General features: G+C 40.8%; 2 protein-coding genes across 2 annotated transcripts; one reads left to right on the top strand and one right to left on the bottom strand.

The window, feature by feature from the left end:
* Window positions 1-7,799: 7,799 nt before the first annotated feature.
* atp5pd (ATP synthase peripheral stalk subunit d) lies at window positions 7,800-10,700 on the bottom strand. The gene is made up of 6 exons (XM_076266518.1): window positions 10,638-10,700; window positions 9,768-9,899; window positions 9,528-9,624; window positions 9,339-9,410; window positions 8,972-9,034; window positions 7,800-8,068 (listed from the first exon to the last, which is right to left on the bottom strand). The coding sequence occupies exons 2-6, from the start codon at window positions 9,887-9,889 to the stop codon at window positions 7,937-7,939; spliced, it is 486 nt and encodes a 161-aa protein (XP_076122633.1). The 5' UTR covers window positions 9,890-9,899; window positions 10,638-10,700; the 3' UTR covers window positions 7,800-7,936.
* Window positions 10,701-11,656: 956 nt separating this feature from the next.
* LOC143102722 (BTB/POZ domain-containing protein KCTD5-like) lies at window positions 11,657-17,673 on the top strand. The gene is made up of 6 exons (XM_076266519.1): window positions 11,657-12,213; window positions 12,416-12,524; window positions 12,788-12,879; window positions 13,284-13,379; window positions 13,518-13,643; window positions 15,784-17,673. The coding sequence occupies exons 1-6, from the start codon at window positions 11,890-11,892 to the stop codon at window positions 15,811-15,813; spliced, it is 777 nt and encodes a 258-aa protein (XP_076122634.1). The 5' UTR covers window positions 11,657-11,889; the 3' UTR covers window positions 15,814-17,673.
* Window positions 17,674-20,356: the final 2,683 nt, after the last annotated feature.

Genomic DNA, 20,356 nt, shown 5'->3' on the forward strand with positions numbered 1-20,356 from the left:
ACACCCCTCAGGTCACCGGTGGGCCAGCGCCAGAGCAGGGAGAGAGGAGGGGTTTTAATTAAGCTGTAAAAACAAACGCAGGGCCTGACTAACTAACTTTCCCGGGTGACACACCACATCTGGCTTTCACCACTCCAGAGTGCTCACAGCGGCCCGTGCAGCCATCTTTATGAGATGTACTGGCAGCCCAAACAACAGAGTGGAATCTTCCACTTGGTCTCAAAGGGGAAAAGTCGACTGTTTTGCATCTTGTAAAAATGTAGTTGTTTATGCCCGTGCATGGCACTAAAAGGCTAAGTATGAGGGGGCAAAACAACATGCTTAATCACATTAAAATAGTTGCAAAACTCCTTTGCATGGCATTTTACTAGACATACTAAATTTGATTTGAATGAGTGTGAGACCAACATGGTTTCTGTAAAAATGAATCAAACCCAGGGAGAGACAGGGACAGCATGCTCTGAAAAAAGAGTTTGTTAAAGGAAGCCTTTACATTTTCAATGAAGTCACCTTATGATTTTGATTCATCAAATTTTATGGAATTTAAAACATGATCTTGTTTAGAAGTCAACCAGTACTGAGCAGCTGCTTTGCCCCTGGAATGAGCTCACCTGAATTTAACAGTAGCATTGACAATGACTGAGCATGACAGTGAGATCATATCCACCCACTTCATTTTGAGAGAGACAGCAATGGGCAGATCTCTTGGGGAAGGACGACGCTCTTTCCTGAAGACAGACTGTACCCCTTTCAAGAAGCAAGCCCTTCCCAGTTTTGGTAACAGTTGACCCCTATGGCAAGTCCGCCTATGTTCCACACTAACAGGGCCAATTCAAAGCAGCTTTGCGCAGTAGATGTGGTTTTCTTCTGTCCAATTCTGTTACTTAGAGCTAGTCTGATGACAAAACTATCACTGTTTTTCTAACAAGCAAACTGAAGGGCTACACATCAGGCCAGCACATGTTAAACAGCTCAAAAGAGTCCGCACCAGAGGTCCATAGAGTGCGAAGGGAGATTTAAATTTATAGTGCACAATGGTGTGCATGTCAGGATGTAATTTATGGTGGCCAATGTTTTTCATGGCACCTTCCACCTTCACGGGAAGTAAATCTATCCCTAAACATCAAGCCCACCAACACACACAAATACATACAGCATACTGAGCTCTATATTTTATTTGCTAATTTCCTTGTAAATATTTATTGCCTGTGAGATATAGTGCAGGGCGGCAACGGATAAGTTGGTTTATAGGCTACTTTAACAAAATTGCTTCATGTTTACAATAATAAAAAAAAGTGTTATGGGGGATTTTGTCCAGGTTAGCAAAAGTGTGGTATAGAATGCTGAGAGCATAGACGAGGACCGCAGTGATAACAGTTAAGAGGGCAAAAGCATTTATGCATTTGGACTCTTGTGCAACTGCGCATATGCATGGCAGCTAAAATAACCACACATGTGCCTGTTGCTGTGTGTGTGTGTGTGTGTGTATGTGTCTGTGTGCACGCGCCTGTGTGTGATGGGTGGGGTGCTACTCAGATGTCAAATGTGCTGACAATGAGATTCCCTCACACAGCTATGCTAATAATGTGAAGCTGCTGAGGCCAGGCCTTGCTCCCATTTCCTTACCCTGCAGAAGGAGCAGTTAGAGCAGTGGCAGGTGTGTGTGTGTGTGTGTGTGTGTGTGTGTGTGTGTGTGTGTGTGTGTGTGTGTGTGTGTGTGTGTGTGTGTGTGTGTGTGTGTGTGTGTGAGTGCGTTTATGTGGTGCGAGCGAAGATCAGCTTCCTAGGGCTGGTTAAATCCTCTGTGATACTGTTCTCCGATTCATCCAGGCCGTATGTGAACTTACAGATCAAATTTCACCAGACAAAACAGATGAGTGGCACTACAGCATCTAGGAACCTGGCAGCAACCTCATAGCATCATTATAAGGATCAATATCAATAACTAAGTCAAGAGTGACATGTTGGCCAGGTCTTAATTCTTAATGCATTAAAGTCTATATGTTTTTTTATTAACTTTGATGTATTTTGCTTTTAGATATCTAATGTATACTCGTGTAGGTATATGCAAAGCATGTCCAGGAATGAGAATAAAGTTTGGACCATGCATTTGTCACTGACCTAAGACTTTGTTTGTAATTATTGTGTTGTAATGTAATGTTTGTAATGATTCATTTTACCATGGCACACAGTGACTGCACAATGCAGAAAAAGATTATACATATACTGAAATTATAGTAAGATTTTCATTGCATTTAAATGTGAATCATAGAAAGTTCATCCTACCCCCTACTTCTTATGCGTTGGACTAAAGCCTATTTTGAAGGTGTATTTCACCCTCTAGTGGAGAAAGGGACTTATGACATCCCTGGGTGCTAATTTTGAAGAGTTCCACAGGTGGCTACTAATCAAACAAACACGCCACAAAACATAAATCACAAGTAAAAGCTTGTCATAAAAAGTAAAGAATTAGACCCAATAAAAACAACTTCTCACTGTTAATTGACAATTTATTGGCAAATAATTTTACAGCAGGTCATATAGTAGCCTTCACAGACATTTTCCCCATGTGTTCCTCTTCTCCCTTGACTGTTCTTTCATTGGCTGTAGCTTTCTATCCGTCCACTAAACTATAATGCAGCACGCTGAGCGTGGGAAATTTCACATTATATCTCATCACACAGATGCCATCTTTCAAAACAGCAGGGTGATTCATCAACTCTACTGAGATCTTCTGATGGTCTGATGGAACGATGAATATCAGATGGCATTCAACCACATTCAGAAAATAGAGACGCAAGCGGCAATGTGGGGGCCTAGCAGAACACCAGCAGAAATGGCATTGCCATGGCATGAGCAAGCACTCACAGCAACTTTCATTCGATAATTCGATAAAGAATGGCTGAGATATCAGTTTATTCACTATGTTACAGTGTCCCTAGAGGCCAAATTAAACCAATGTCTTTGTGTGTGCCCACAATCAAGTGCCAAGTCCCTGTACTAAGTTTGAACTTCATACATCAAAGCGTTGCTGAGATATGAGCTCACTTCCTGTATTGCAGCGCCCCCTATAGAGGCCAAATGAGGCCAACTTTCTAGTGTGTCCTCACAATCAGGTACCAAGTCCATGTACCATTTTGGACTTCATACCATAGACTGTAAAAAATTCATACAACAAAGCCTGGCTGGGATATGAGCTCACTTCCTGTTTAGCGGCTTTGCCGCCAAATATGATTGGCTGTATTGAGTGAACGCTTTCGAATACCGAAACGCCTATAACTATCTTTTGTCAGGCTTGGTCTGAAGATCATCTAGTGCTAGTGCTAGGGCTTTGACTCCGAACTTCGTTATTTGAATATAATTCGATTATTTTAAAAATTAAAGATATTCGAACGAATTTTAGGGATCTCTTAATATTCGAACCTGTAGCCTATGGAAATCATTTTTTGTAAATGTATTTGGCTGTAAACGTTGTTTTCAATTCAGGTTCCGAGGTTTTTTTCACGTCTGGTGAAGTAAAATCGCGAGCTCATTAGCAAGGCTATTATTGGTCATCTGGGCTCCTGTAGGTGACGTTAGCATCCTTGCTGGTTCGCGCTTAGTGAGCTCCCACATAGACATAATAGACACTTTATTACAACAAACAACAACATCAACAACTTATTATTATTATTCCCCTTACCACTTTTTCCGTACGCAATTTCTCTTGAACAGTTTAACTTAGAAACTTCGTTCAAACTTTGTAACGTAGGTCTTCAAACGGACCAAGCTGCTATGTCTTTTCAACTTTGAAACTTTTATACTTTTTAAACTATTAAAGAAAAACTTTTTAAAAATCCCCATAGACTTAACATTGCCGATTATGACATCATAATACGGCCATTAAGCAATTAGAATCCTATGGCAGGTGTTCAGGCCACCTGCAGCCTCAGGGCTGAGTACACCAGGCGCGTAACTGAAGCGTTCCGTTCGCGTTGCGTCTGCTGCAACAATTAGCTTCCATTATAATCAATAGAAGTAGCTACACCAGACGTGACAGTGGGGCGTACGTTCGGAAAAAATAGACCATTCATCTAAAATGTATTTTACGCGTCGCGAACGGAACGCTTCAGTTACGCGCCTGGTGTAGCTCATACCTCAGGCTTTAAGCATACAATCTGGGTCAATTAAGACTACACATCCTATTCAACTGTTTCCTCTGCCCAAAACTGTTTCAAAATAAAAGTCCTCACTACAATAATCCACTGTTAAACAATGTAACCCATTAAACTACTGAACTTTCTACATTCAAATTTTAAACGGTCTACTTTTAAACTATCATTAAACTATCTATCTATTAAACTAGCTGTCTATCAACAACTTCTAAACTATCTACATTCAACTTTTAAACTTTTAAACTATATACATTCACTAGTCTATCAACAACTTTTAACTTGTCATCAACTATGTCAACACTTTTCATCAACTATGACTCCTACACACTGTAGCTAGCTAGCATGGTTAGCATGTGCAGAGAGAGTGCACGGGGCAAGGAGAGTCTGTGTTGAGATAGGCCTACTTCTATCGCCTACTCTGGTAGAGTTTGACATACTACAATGCAATATATATAGCCTATTTATTTATGGACAACGTAAGGCAGGAGGTGTGTGTTGCTTTTAATTATGAATGTTCTATCGAACTTATTTTTTTATTGATATCGATTACATGTCTATTGCGATACATATCGCTATCGTTTTATCGCCCAGCCCCGTGCTCAATAATAACAATTTTAACACACGCATAAATACTCAGCCTTTAGTGCACGTAGTCTATTGACATTGACTGATACACTGCCCTCTGGTGGACAGAACATATAGAACTTAAGTTTGATACCAATATCGGTCTTACCAGAGCCCGTCTACGGAGCCTCCCCAGGGGCGGACCTGGACACTTTGAGGCCCAAGGCAAAAGACCCCGAGGCCCCTCCGAGCCCCCCTCACACACACACACACACACACACACCAAAACCCTAAAACTAAAACACACTTTTTTCTGTAATAATGGGACGCTGAGGCATACTCAAATACAACAAATATTTATTGCCATAGATGACAATCAAAAAACATTAGTAAAAACCTTTGAAAGTATTACAATTATGGTCTGTGTGTGTGTGTGTGTGTGTGTGTGTGTGAGAGAGAGAGATGAGAGAGAGTATAGGGGTTTGGGGTCTCTGTGTGAATATACTCTTTGTAGCTATGTATGAGAGTCTGTCTGTGTAGGCTATGTGTAAAAGAGAGGGAGAGTGAGAGTGAGAGTGAGTGTGTGCGTGCGAACTGAGGTATTCGATCTTCCAAAAAGCCGACATCCAAAACAATAAACTAGCCATTTTTTGTTTATTTTTTCTCCATTTTTCATGGTCATGTAATAATGTTCAACCGTGAATCTTCTGGGTAGTTTATCTGCATTTTTGGGGAATTCAAAGTTCTTAATTTGCACAGGGCCTTTTTTTTCAACTCGCTCTGCATCTCTTAGGCTACGGTGTCTGGCCATAACGCAAGGTCGTCACTGATAACTGTAGCCAATTGTGTTAGGGCTACTCACGTACTTGTTTCGTTTGCACCCAAAGCTTCTGCTACTGAAATGGTGTCCGTAGCAGCACCAACAGCACCAGTGCGGACTTCGGCAGTGACAGTGATCCCTCATGACTGTTTCACTTAAATCAACATCATAATCATCATCATCATCAGTAGAAGAATATGTAGTAGGCCTACAAGAGCTATCCAAAATAGCCTACTTTCTTGCGTGGAAGAATTCTTCGACTGGAAGAAGTTCCAAGAAATTCTTCCTCCTCGCTTTTTGTTTTTCTTTTATCACTTCCACTCTGGAAACGTTTCATGGCTGCTGTCAATCGCTCAACTCCACTCCTCACCAAGACCTTGTTCATAGCTAGTTGCTGCTATGGTGACAGAAAGCGGACCTGCAGTCATTTGATTTTATGATGAGTTTATGAGCAATCAAAATATTTTTTCAATCTTTATTATGGATTAGAATATATTGTTTAGATGCGGTGATCATTTATTTAAAAAAAAAAAAAAAACGAAATACGATACGGGGATGACGAGGCCCCCTGGTGGCCGAGGCCCCAGGCAATTGCCTGACCATGCCTAATGGAAGGTCCGCCCCTGAGCCTCCCCACTCTTTATTAATCCCATACAAACCGAATTTGGCTGCAGTTCACCTAGATGGCGATCGCGAGTCCAAAATACATGTGGTCCTATGGAGCTACATGGCTACATTTATTGTTTTCACCTATTTAACAACTGAAACCCTGAGATTTTATTTTATTTTTCGCAAAATGGATATGGATTATCAATCAAAAGTGAAATAATCCGGGAGTCATGTCCTTTTGTTTTCTTACAGGTTGGGTCGTTGTTGCCCATAACACGCTAGCATTGATGCTATGCTATGCTATGATCATGCTAATGAATGATGTCATTGACAAGTTTGACAGGCTTTTTAGAACAATTAAGTGACTTTAAAAAATATAATACTCAACCAAGTGTATTGTCTTTGCCTCCCCTTTCAAATACAATAATCAAATTATTAAAAAAAAAATTATATCCCGAGAAAAGTGGATTATGAGGGGTACAGCTCCATAGACCTCCATTCATTCTGGACTCGCCCACGAGCGCCCCTAGATGCAGTACCACACTGCAGAGTTCCGAGAGTGAAGGTTCTCCCCTTAGACATTCTCTGGTCTTACTGAATACATTTAATGGTTAAAATATTAACACATATTCGAATTTTAATAATAAACAAACGAACTTCGAATATGATTTTTGGGCAAAAGTCAAAGCCCTAATCTGTGCCAAGTTTCGTGAAAATCAGACAAAATTTGAGACCTGTAAAAACTTGTGTTTTTGATCAAATCCAATATGGCGGCAAGATGTTATGTTGACGTCACAAATTAATATGTGTATGCCTTTAGACCTCCCACAGTATTAACAGACACCACTAGTAAGTTCTAATTCCAAACGCATCAACCGTTATAGGCCAAAATGTAATTTTGCTAATTACAGCGCCCCCTATAGGTCTAAGGTCACCATATTTCTTTAGTTTCTTCCTAATTCATGTCATAAATTCCTTTCTCTTCCTTTCTCAAAGGTACTGTAAGACATCACTACAAATGTTTACAACAAAGATAGCCTTTACTTCAAGACATGTTGTTTCCAGTCCTGCAGACAGTTTTTGTGTTTATGAGGCAAGATAAAACTAAGTATAGAGGTCTAAGTGATGTCATAGGTTTTATAGGCTATTTTTTGTCACTTACAGCATACATCACCTCACCATACGCTAGCTGCCTGTGTCCTGAATACACTGTAAAAAAATGTTATCTCTGGAAAACCCAGGCTACAAAAACAGCCACAAAACAACTTGGGCAAACCTTGCCCATAAAAACATAAACTGGTCCAGCAAATCACCGACGAGATGGATGTTTAGAAGACTTTCAATTGCACGGGTGGGAGGGGGAGGAAGTAGCGAGCTAGCTTTCTGTTTTGTTTGAACGTCAACAGAAGTGACATTACCCAGCATCGCTTAGAGCGCCTTTAAGGCAAGGGAGAACATGGTACTACATGTACCTAGAATCTGATGTGTGATGCATAGAGCAGTATGGACCCATATGTATATGTATTACACCTACAGGAGTCTTCTCGTAGACAACTTTTATCTTCTCTTATAGCTACAACTTTACAACTTTTATTTTACACTGATGAACTAGCTGTGTCAATATAATCAAATAAAAACGCTAAATGCATGTGTGAATTTCAAAGTTTTTACTCCTCAGAATATGATCCTGAGTCACAAACTCCTGAAACAAACAGGTGTATACACAGACAGGACTATACAATTGTATAAGTGGGGTGTAATATTACTTAGAGTGGGCATTTCTAACAATTTACAGGTCAGCAATAGGCTTGTGGGGCCAGTATGGATACTTCTCCTTGTCCAACTTAGTCTCGGGGAAGGTATGGTTGAGGTCCTCGACGGTCATCTGGTCGAAGGGAATCATGTTGTTGAACTTCTCCAGCTGTGGGGGGAAACCAGAGGGCAACGTTGGTCATTCACAGAACTCTGCATCTCTGCATCCTCACATTCGCAGCATCTCAGTTATTCAAGATGGGAGGACTTGTGTATTATTCTTTTTCTAAACCCCCACTCTGACAATTTTAGCCTTGGCCTGCAGACGAGATCATGCTCCTTGTGCCTCCTACACCACATGGCAACAATGCATCAGCATTTTGGAGAAGACATGAGGTCCATTCCTTGAGAGGTGATACGGAGTCGCCAAAATTATGGATTTGAAGCATCCAAAGACTTGTGAGTCATGTCATCCCCAGCCTAAAGCCCCTGACATCAATATGACATAAAACACACAACACAAGACAAGCAGGATGCTGCAGAGAGCAGGGCTGTACGTTTACTTCTTTTGCTCATAGCACTGGTGCTACAGAGGTTGATAGTTTTGTAACACAATCCACAAAATCTCTAGCATCAGTATGTAGTTACAAACATCTACACTTTAGAAAACATTTGTCACTGGTGCTAAGCCTGTAAATCGTCCATAACACAGACTGACAGTTTTTGTGTAGCATGTGTTACATATATGTACATGTAGTACTGTGCAGCAGAGCAAAATTAACTGATTAATAAGGAATTCCATAGAAGTCTGAGAATGCAAATAAGCACGACAGGTGGTAATTTCAGAGGATTTTTCTAAAATAATACTTAGTACATCTCCTATGAGTTGAACTGTATTAAACCTCCAAAAAGCTCTTGAAGTTTGTACAGGTCATTGAGAGAACAGCATGTTCCACACAGAGGGCGCTAGTGGGTGTCAAACATCAAGTATTAAACAGACTCATTCTCTAACACACACACACACACACACACACACACACCTATAATCTAAGAAGAAAATAAAAATACACACCTCAGCTTGATACATGCCAATACGAGCCTTAGATGCCTGGATGTAGTCAAGTGCTTGTTTGTTCTGAAGAGCAGGAAGATATAAACAAACAAAAAATTGATTTGCAGACCTCAACATATTCATTGCAATGAGCAACGACCATGATAGTCATCTATTATACTGTAAGTGATAGCTGTTAAATAATCAACATATGACAAACTGTTGTAAAGGCAACTTTATTTGAACATGTTTATGGCCAAATGCCACCATGCAACATATTCAACACCTGCCTCGCTGAAACCCATATAACAGCAACAATATACGTCAGTCACCTTACACAAACATTATGCTGTCGTAGATGGAGCCATTACAAAAAGGAATTACTTACCGATTCCTGCTCCTGTGCGGCAATCTTTGATGTCTCTGTGTCAACTGGCTCAGGGATGGACAAAGCAGCAAACTGACAGCGTGAAAAGAAATTGAGAATGCTATTAATGAAATGTGCACACACACACTATGCAAGGAGAAATTTAGTAGCAATCTAACCATTTGTGCAGGTGTTTTCCACTAAGCTTACCTTCTTCTCAAAGTCGTCCACCATGCCTGCTTTAGGTACAGTTTGTCTGTAGTAGGCCCAGTCAATGGCTGCTGGCTTCTCTGGGAGGGAGGTCAGTCTTCACGAAAAAGAAGGCAACAACAAAAAAGTTAGTAACCTTTGTCAATCTCAGGAACCAGACAGATCTAGTGTAAGTCATCACCCAAATAGTTTAGTTTAGACCACCAACATATAATAAGTTCTTCGTAATGTCAGACTTACTTTGCAGCGATGGCATCACTGCGAGTTTTGAGGTTGTTGAACATGGCCCTCTGATTGGGTGGCACCCTCTCGGCAAAGGCCAGCCAGTCAATGGACTTCAATGCTGCGCGTCGGCCTGCCATTTTCTTTAACCTTACCAAATTAGAGGTATTACATGATCTCTACATTTAGCCAGCATAAAACCACAACAGTGGTCTTATGAGAAAGCTGTACAACGTTGACCTTAAGGCTAACTCATGCATACGTACATTTAAGTTAACGTTTCTGTTACAAAAGACAAGCTAAACTACCGATGAACCTTAAAATAGTAATGTTAACGCTAATTGTACCCTTTCCCCATATCTCAGTAACAAGGTCATATGCACTGGCTAGGTATTTTCTATACTAGGCCTGTTGGTCACCGTTGGCTTTGTCGGCTGGCTGGCTAGCTAGCTAACTGTGCTAGGATAACGTTAGCTAAGAAATCCATGTAGTGCAGTCGGTAGGAACACAAATAGCTTGCTGGCTAGTTAGCAAGCTCTGTGAGGTTATTGGTCTACTAGAATGGATTGTAAACATCGAATAGTACATAAACATCCTTCTTTATGTTATTCACGGTGACATGCTGTTACAGAAAGACCAAAATAGAGAATAAAAAGATGCCTTCTTGACCCTGGCCAGTAATGTTACTTCTGAGGCTAATGACGTTAACGTTAGTCGTTCGCAAATGGTTAAAGCAAGGTCAGAAGAGGGGACTAGATAAAACCTGTAAAAATGCCACTGCAAATAAATAAAATACAACATAAAAACCTTTAAAGCAGCAGTGCATCACTGATGTTGGACAATATGATCGAATAATTGATTAAGTTGACAACAGCGTTGAGAACTTACTTTTGCACCGATCCAGACGCAGCAATGACAGAAGCGTGATGGCCGACAGGAAACGGAAATGATATCAGCAACAGTAAGACTGATTTCGGCTCGTGATTGGCCGCCGTGCCTATGCTGCCCAAGTTTAACCGTTTATAATATAATTATTAGAAATAAAGTATTGTGGTTAATTACTTACATTCACTACAATAAGTATATTGCAACTTGATCTTTTTATTGTTAGATAGATACCCATTTTTAACACCAGGCCTATATGTGAATGACTTTATGGGCTTTTTCTTTAAGCCTAGTTTTCACTAGGGCCTATTTCTGGTGTTTCTCAGAATAAACATTAAACAATGATACAGTTACCCTCATTTTTTTTACCAGCTGTATAGGCTAGATGAAACCGCTTGGTGGTATTGCATTTTCACAGTAAAATGCATAACATTAATTTTTTATGTTGTCTTATACTAGGCCTAGGTCTAATTTAATACAAATACCGTTCTGTATGCATTGGTAGGTGATTATCTCTTAGAACATAGAAATTTGTTCAGAAACTAGTTAACATTCCAATTAGGTAGTCCAACTAGACCATTTCTATGACCAGGCTTTTTATGATCAGGCTTTCAGTCAGCACTGGCACGGCAAGACAGGCTGTAGCCTACAGGCAAGAACAGGTCAACCTTAGCTCTAGCAGTATAACTCAACAAACTTCTAATGCATCAAGAGATTAGGCTTGGTCAACGACATGTCAATGTTGACTGTAGCAGTTTATAGGCCAAGTAGGTGAATTGTCATTAAATATTTGGCAACCACTTTTTCATCCATGTGTAAAGATTGTCCATTTTTGTTCACCTCCACCTTTCAAGGACCTGACAAATTAGTCAGTGTTATAAAGCTGTGCAGATTCTGTTTTTGAGAAAACATACACTTGGCTAAGACTATTCAACGATTAAAATATTTTTTCCATCACAACACAGCATTTCTCACAACAGTGTTACTTTTATTTTGAAATGAACAGACTGAACAGAGCGCATCATATTATTGGCAGTCTTCAGGAGAAGTCTAGAGAAGTTCATAGGCTGCGTTTTACTTTTGCTGTCAAACCTTTCACATTTTTTGTTGCAGAATCAAATATTTGTATTTCTGCTGTTGTGTCGTTTTAGATAATGCCTTCGCCTGCGTTGAAAACGCCCGTGCTTTTTTGTGCGATATAAACTAGCGTCAGGGAGAGCTTGAAAGAATAGGCTGTCGTTTGTTTTCCAATAAAATGGCAGATCTCCACATCTTGCAGCCGAGTGGTACTGATACTGATCATCCTGACCAGCACCAGCGGCGCGTTCCAGTCGCCTCCCCTGCAGTGATGATCGCTACACACGGAGGTGTAAAATGCCACGGGCTGTCAGTACGTTCAATAGCAGGATATCCCCGCAAAAATAACACAGGCGCGCCGTCAGAAAAACATGGCACACGTTGGGTACGACTGAACGTCGGCGGCACCTTATTCTGCACCACCCGACAGACACTCTGCAGGGACCAAAAATCGTTTCTGTTTAGATTGTGCCAAGATGATCCAGATCTGGAATCGGACATGGTAGGTTCATTTTGATGTTGAGTCCAAAGGCGGTGGTGGGCGTTTCCAATACATGTCTGCCATAAGCGACAATCTAAACACAGAATTTGGGTAGTAGATTTAAACTTTGTTGGGAATAGAGATTGAGAAGTTGGGGAAATAAAATGCCATTAAACTGGGACGTGCAGAAGAAGACTTCCTGATACTGTGTTTTTTGTTGAAGGATGAGACAGGGGCCTATCTGATTGACAGGGACCCCACCTATTTTGGCCCTGTCTTGAATTACTTGCGACATGGCAAGCTGATCATTAATAAAGACTTGTCAGAAGAGGGTAAGGAAATACCCACTACAGCACATGTAATCTACCTGATTTTCTCTCTCCCTCTCTCTCTCTCTGTTCCTCCTCCTGTCCTGATCACTAACTCTTGCAAGCATACATAGAGCCACACACACATGCCTGTGCAGCAACACATCTTTCTGGTGTAGGCGATGCTTGGTGGAATGTTTTGTAATTATGTAAACACATCTAACAGTGTGTTGTAAACAATCTAACAGCTCTACAGTGAAGTAAATAACAAAACCATTGCTGTGCAGGTGTCTTGGAAGAGGCAGAGTTCTATAACATTGCTGCTCTGGTTCGAATGGTGAAGGAGCGGATTCGGGACAATGAGAACAGAACATCACAAGTGAGTGGATGTGTGTGTGTGTGTGTGTGTGTGTGATTGTGTGTGTGCATGTGCGCATGCGACATTCAGTGTTCACCACTAGATGGAGATAGGGCACCTCTGTCATGCCTTCTGGTCAAAATTAAGAAAAAAGAAAAAACATAAGGAAAAAAATAAGTTGTTTTATTTGTCAGATTTGTTTCTTTTTCAGTTTGATAGTTATTGTCACACTTTGCTTGGTTGTGGAACACATGATCTGGCAGCAGAATTTAGGGAAAATATTAATTTATAATTAATTTATATGGAAGCCTATGTAGTGTATATATTGTTTATAGTCAATTGGTCCATGTCAGTTGGTCCATATTACATATTCCATATCTAAGTATGTAATGGTGTGAATGTTTGTTTGACTGGTGTTTTCGAAGGGTCCGGTGAAGCATGTGTACAGAGTCCTTCAGTGTCAGGAGGAAGAACTCACCCAGATGGTCTCCACCATGTCCGATGGCTGGAAGTTTGAACAGGTATGAAGCATTACAGATCCCCTGGGTCTAGATTGCCTCCTATCTCGGATCGTGCCTCAAAATGAATCCAGGCATTTGAACAGCCTTCGCAAAATGCTCTGAAAAAGATTGTTTGTGTTTACCTCGCATGCTTCACAGCTCATCAGCATCGGGTCATCATACAACTATGGTAACGAGGACCAGGCAGAGTTTTTGTGTGTGGTGTCTCGGGAGCTAAACAACTCCATCAATGGACTAGTTGTGGAACCCACAGAAAAAGCCAAGGTTAGTATGCCAACAGCATCCCATCCGTTTTGCCTTATTGTTAATCAAAGTCAAAATTGCTTTATTCGCAAAATGTATGATGCTTGCAGGAATTTGACTTTGCAAGTCGTAAGTTAAAGTAAGTTGTAAGTTAAAGTTGACTGGTATTTAGCAGACGCTTTTCTCCAAATCGAACCGGAGACGACCAACTGTCAATCAGTGACGTTACCGCGATGCTCCACCACGCCCACTTTGTGATCTGCTACAGTGGGAGCATTAGCAACGATGCGGGATGGGCAGTGGGGTGGGGGCATTAGCAACGATGCGGGATGGGCAGTGGGGTGGGGGCATTAGCAACGATGCGGGATGGGCAGTGGGGGTGGGAGCTAGGATAGGTAGTTTACAAGAGCCACGCGGGAAAACGGTTCATGTCTGTTGGTCCTGGTCTTGTTGGAGCGGAACCCGCAGTGGAGATTTGCTGATTAGGCAGTGAGCCAGGTGTGATGGTGGGTTTGCTGATTAGGCAGTGAGCCAGGTGTGATGGTGGGTCTGTCGCTATCCTGCCCATTTCCTGTGTCTGGTGTCATGCAGAACACTCATGGGTAGCTTGGATGTTTGCATTGGTTTGGTATTGAACTCTGTACTGAGGTCTATGTACAGAGCGCTAACATAGGTGCTGGATATGACCAAGTGTAGTGTGGTGGAGGGTGAGGTTTACAACATTGTCCACAGAGTCGTTTGGCTCTGTAGGCGACGATAGAGGGCCCAGAGGGGTGTCTGTGATTGGTTTGTGTAATGACAAGATGTGACTTTGGAAGCAACGTGAGCGTCAGAGCAATGAGCCTGTGGTGATTCAGGCATTTATTTTGTCCTTCCTTGGAACTGGAATGATGGATACATCGAAACAGGGCGGGACATGGAGATAGACTAATTGGAAACGCATGCAAATACAGCTAGCTGGCACAGAGCTTCAGGGCGGCTGGCGAGATCCCAACATTGTGCAGAGCTCAAGTACATCCTTCTGTGTGAAAGTGAGAGAGGATGGGGGAACAAACGTGACACTTAGGCCTTACACTTAGACCGTTTCCGTTCCTGTTCGCGAAACCAACATTTGAACCGTTCTAAGCATTTCAACCAAACAGAAACCGTTTCAAACTAACACTTTGGTTCGAAGCTGGAACCAAAAAATAACCAAACATGAGTTTTCCCTTCTGTATTAACTGTTGCCATAAGTAAACAAAACTAGTCAACTAGCACTACACTGCAGACATTAACTAGCATTTTACGCAGCTAATTTCTGAAAATGCGGCTTGGTTCACTAGATACCACCAAGATTCAAATAATTATAACCGGAACTGTTTCAAGAACACGTTCTCTGTTGGTCGAAATATTCCCTCTGAGCAAGGGCCTGTGCCCCTGAAAACTTGCAAAGGTGGTGTATCATTGAACATTTCGGGAGCAAGATCTGGTGTGGTATGCCTTTTTTAGAGACAGCTGTGTCACTGAGACTTGGATCACACTCCAGCCTGACTTTGCACTATTCCTGGGCAGGCACCAAACTGCCTTCTTGAGCTTCTGTTTAACCAGGCTGCATTAGGAGGTAATTTGTTCCGGTCGCCATAAGACTACACAACGGACCTGTTTGAAGTGCATTAATTGTTTACTACTAGTAATAGTAGCTGGTTTTGTGACTCTTTTTATTTGATTAACTGTTGTCATCAGGGTTGTAATGAGTGTATTGCAGTGAGAATGCTTGTTGGTAGACAACACACTGCTGCTGGACATCTGAATTTCCCCGGCAGGGATGAATAAAAGTATCTATCTATCTATCTATCTATCTATCCACATCACCCTCCTTGTGTGTGTTCTTTGGGACATACCCGAGTACGCTGAGCTTTTTAGAGAACCAGGGCTTGTGTTTTTTTATCCTGGGATGGTTTCAGTTGGGAGGTGGATGTCCTGACAGAGGTCCAGTAATGAAAAATGAAAGCAGTGTCCAGAGGGGATATGGGCTTTTCGACCAAGTTTAAATTGTCTGATAAAGCAGAGTGAAGCATCTTATTTTTCATGTTTTCATTGATGATGCTTGATTTGACTGATCTAGAATGGTTTTGTTGACTTACTATAAGTTCATAACACACAGTGCTTTCGGTTGTTGCAGATTCTCCAGGAGCGAGGGTCACGAATGTGAGTTAAGGGCCTCGTGTCTCTCCCCAGCTACCACCTTCAAACACAACCTTGTCTCCGCTGCCAGAGGGCCTGCTGGCTCACCAGGGTCACGGATCACCAGGGCAGCGCTCTGTCTAGCTGACTGTATCAAATGCTCCTGGAAAGGTTATATTCAGTTGGATTTGGGAGCCCTTGATGTTGTACTGAACTTGCTCTCACAGGCAACCAAAAAACCCACCAACATACCACCCAGCCAAACACACCAAAAAACCCACCAACATACCACCCTGCCAAACACACCAAAAAAACCACCCTGCCAAACACACCAAAAAATCCACCAACATACCACCCTGCCAAACACACCAAAAATCCACCAAAACAATAGGTATAATGTATTTTGCGACTCTGTAATACAGGCTGTATAACTGTAATACACATCTGTATGCAAATTTAACAGTTCACAGTGACAGTGATTGCCTGTTTGCATATGTCCCATTAGTTACCCTTGTCGTGTGCATGTTCACATGAGAAAGAAGAGCTAATGAGTTGTGGGTTTCAGAAAACCTTCATAAAACTCCCACTAACGGGAAAAAGTGTGTATTTGCTGGCCTCCCCTTGTGTAAGTCCTGGCTTGGCAAAACCACAAAATAAATCAAATACAGGTTGTCAGCTACAGTAAGAAAGACAGCACTTAGTGGAAATAATTATATTTATTTTAATAGTTTGTCCCGTAATCAGATCAATGTGTAAAGGGAAGTGATGTACCTTAAGGCAGAACATTGTGTCAGAACAATACAGTAACATGATTGTTATGTGACGCTAACCACTTCTTGCACTGTAACCACTGCTTTCCCAGCATCAGCTTGGTGTTCTTAGTAGCCAGTCTTGTGTCATATTTAAGTAATTACACTGTATTCATTCCTACTTACCAGAAATTCTGGAATCCAGGAATTCATCATAAACGTGTTGCAGTTGCAATAGATGTCCTGTAAAGTATGTGACTTGGTGTCCACAGAAGCTCAGGACGCTTCAGGCAGCAAGGCGGAGAGGAGATTGGAAATTATTGGTTGAAACTGAGTTGAAAATTGGTCATAGAACCATGATCTAGTCCTCCTTGCAGCCGTGTGACTAAATATCAGGAATGTAAGAGGTTTCACACAAATGAAGTGTTTCACACAAAACAGAAGAAATACCACCTTACTGCTGCCTGAAAATGCTGAATACAACAAATCTATCAGATCACTGCACACACACACACACACACACACACACACACACAAGATCATTGTAAGATCATCAAATGCACTCGTTTTGCCAATCTCCCTATTCTCTGAAGACAGATCAGATCATTTGACTTTTGATATTTAGGGGCATGATCTGTTATTTCTGTATTATCAGCAATGAGGTGTCTGAATCTTGTATGGCAGGGTTACCAGAAACAGCTTAACCACTAGGGAACCCTGAGCATTGTCATCTGATCACATTAGTGAAAACTCTGTAGTCAGTGATCATATAGGGATTGGTACTGGGATACTTGGATTAAGAATTTAAATGTTTCTTCGATGGCTGTTAATAGTAAGTTAACTCCTGTAGACTTTGCAGTTGATACTCTGCATAAATTTTGTCTTATGGAGTGAAGCTATTTCTAACACATGTTGTGCAAGTAAGTATTTAATTTACTGAATGCAAAAATAATACATTTGAAATGTGTGAATCATCACTGTATGCTGATCAATGTAAATTTGTATTGCTTTGTATTTCCTTTTTATATTATTAACATTAAATCATACCTTTTTGAAAGGTAAACTGTTCATTTAACTCACAAATATGCACAAATTTAACAACTGCACTGTGATGAAATAAAAGTCTGTGTGGTACTGAATGACCTGTGCACTTTCCTCTAGTCTGGAAAAAAGATGCATGACTCATAGACACAATCTGACCAGTGAGTTCTCTGTACACTGGGATTGCCACAACAACCTCTTTCCTGAGGACAGGGGAGAAACAATAAATGTCAGCTTGGTGTCTGCCAAGGGTGGAGCAAAGCATTTGAACAAGAGTCTTTACTGGAAGAGACAGGAAGCATATAGCTTTTGATCAAGTGCATCACAATGCCTGGCCAAAACTCTGGAAGGGACACTGCCAACTTCGTCCCATCACATGAAAAACAATTACAGACAGTATACTTGTATTTAAGCTTGAGACATATTACCATAAAAGGAAATTACTTGTCATGCGGAATATTTAATTAAATTTGTTTTTAAATTACAGTACGCAGTCAGCTAAATAATGCTTGTGTGATACTCTAGGCCACTAGGCTATATAATTCCCCTTGCGGGATCAAAAGAGTATATATACTTATACATTTTGCTAGCACTGTTTTTTTTTCTTTTTGCCTTCAAAACTGCCTTCATTATTCATGGCATAGATTCAGCAAGGAGCTGGAAATTCCTTTTCCAAAAAAACCCTGTATTTTTGTCCATATTGACATGATAGCATCACTCAGTTGCTGCAGATTGGTCGACTACACATCCATGATGCAAATGTCCCACTCCACCACATCCCAAAAACATGCTCTATTGGATTGAGATCTGGTGACTGTGAAGGCCATTTGAGTACACTCCAAGAAACCAGTTTGAGATAACTCAAGCTTTGTGTGTGCGTTATCCTTCTGGAAGTAGCCATCAGAAAAAAGGTACACTGCTATCATAAAGGGACGGTCATGGTCAGAAACAATATTCCATAGGCTGTGGCATATAAATAATAACAAGTTGTACACGATACACAACCTCGCTGAGCTTCTCTAATACAAGTGGGTCTCAAAAAATTAGAATATCGTGGAAAAGTTCATTTCAAGTTATTTCATATATTCCACATACAGTGTGTAAAGTCCGGAAAGTATTCACAGCGCTTCACTTTTTCCACATTTTGTTATGTTACAGACTGATCTTAAAATTGATTCATTTTTTTTTCCATCAATCTACGTACCGGTACAATACTCCAACACTCCACAAAAAACAGGTGTTTGGAGTGTTTTGTAAATTTATTAAAAAAATAAAAGACTAAAATATTTCATTTACATTACAAGTTTTACATTTACAAGTATTCAGACCCTTTGCTATGGCGCTTGTAATTAAGCTCTGAATCCTACTTCTATGGTCCTTGAGATGCTTCTACAACTTGATTGGAGTCCACCTGTACCTAAATTAATCATTAGGAAATTATTATTAGGAAATTATTAGGAAAGGCACACATCTCTTTATATCAGGTCTCACAGTTGATGGTGTATGTCAGAGTAAAAAAACCACAAGGTCGAGAGTCTGTAGACCTGCAAGACAGGGTTGTGTGAAGTTACAGATCTGGGGAAGGACACAAGAAACAGTAGCCTCCATCATTCTCAAATGGAAAAGTTCGGAACAACCAACAGTCTTCCTACTGTAGATCTGGTCGCTCAGTCAAACTGAGTAATCCGGGACGAAGGGCCTTGGTCAGAAAGCTAACTATGGTCACTATAAAGGAGTTCCTTTGAGTGGATGAGAGAAGCGTAAAGAAGGACAAACATCAGTGCTGCTCAGTGCCTGGTTTCTTCCACACACACCATTGGGAATTGTGGCCAAATAAATGGAATGGACTTAGCCCCAAATATTTTTCTGAAATGCTTCCCCAATTAACACCTGGTAGAGAACTTAGATCTACTGGAACTTGTCAATTAATAGTCCCCAGGGTTAAAACCAAGCAAGGAGAAATGGCCTTTAGCTATTATGCCACACAGCGCTGGAATCAGCTTCCAATATATATTAGATTTTCCCCAACACTGGAGTGTTTTAAAAAGAAACTAAAAACGTAACTTTCGTTTATTTATTTATTGATTTATCTTTTATTGACTTATTTTTTTACCTCCTATTCATTCAGTCTTATTTTCCCCCTTGATCTATTTTATTATATTAATTACAATTATTATTACTGTTATTCTTTTTTTTCTTTTAAGCACATTGAGTGACATTCTTTGTATGATAGTGTGCTATAAAATAAACTTGAACTTGAACAAATAGTTAATTCTTCATTTCATCAGACCAGATGATTTTACTTCTCATGGTCTGAGAGAAATTCATCTGGCGAGTCGGTAACCTGACTACAGGCTACAGCGCTCGTGCCATGAACGGGTCCGAGTGCCCACCCAGGTTCAAATCCGGCCTGTGGTCATTTCCCGATCCCACCCCATCTCTCTCTCCCACTCACTTCCTGTCTCTCTCTACTATCCTATATAAATAAAGGCAAAAAAGCCCAAAAAATATACTTAAAAAAAAACAAAAAACAAAAAAAACATTGATGCTGCTATTTCATCCGTGTTGTCCAATCTACCCAATATTTTTTCGTTAAAAGAACATCAGAGAACGGCTCTGAAGACTTTTTTTGGTCACGTCAATACAGATGACGGACAAGTGGCTTATCCAATCATATGCAAAGATTTTTGATAAGGCCCAGCCTTCTGAAACACCTCTCCAATGGAGCGATCCCAGATGGATGAGTTGAACTAGGCGGAACGAAATTCATCTGGCGAGAGT

Source organism: Alosa pseudoharengus, unplaced genomic scaffold (genome assembly GCF_046254945.1).
Source record: "Alosa pseudoharengus isolate Yale_2024_CS ecotype anadromous, Long Island Sound unplaced genomic scaffold, YU_APseudo_1.1 YU_APseudo_1.1_scf_4, whole genome shotgun sequence".
Classification (NCBI taxonomy): domain Eukaryota; kingdom Metazoa; phylum Chordata; class Actinopteri; order Clupeiformes; family Clupeidae; genus Alosa; species Alosa pseudoharengus.

What these genes read in the sequence shown, in the direction of transcription:
- atp5pd (XM_076266518.1), bottom strand. Translation starts at nt 9,889, where the DNA reads ATGGCAGGCCGACGCGCAGCATTGAAGTCCATTGACTGGCTGGCCTTT. An exon ending in CCGCACAGGAGCAGGAATCG is followed by an intron (nt 9,035 to 9,338) that starts GTAAGTAATTCC and finishes CCTGCTCTTCAG; the next exon opens with AACAAACAAGCACTTGACTA. An exon ending in TTGGCATGTATCAAGCTGAG is followed by an intron (nt 8,069 to 8,971) that starts GTGTGTATTTTT and finishes TTCCCCCCACAG; the next exon opens with CTGGAGAAGTTCAACAACAT.
- LOC143102722 (XM_076266519.1), top strand. Translation starts at nt 11,890, where the DNA reads ATGGCAGATCTCCACATCTTGCAGCCGAGTGGTACTGATACTGATCAT. An exon ending in TAAAGACTTGTCAGAAGAGG is followed by an intron (nt 12,525 to 12,787) that starts GTAAGGAAATAC and finishes ATTGCTGTGCAG; the next exon opens with GTGTCTTGGAAGAGGCAGAG. An exon ending in ATGGCTGGAAGTTTGAACAG is followed by an intron (nt 13,380 to 13,517) that starts GTATGAAGCATT and finishes CATGCTTCACAG; the next exon opens with CTCATCAGCATCGGGTCATC.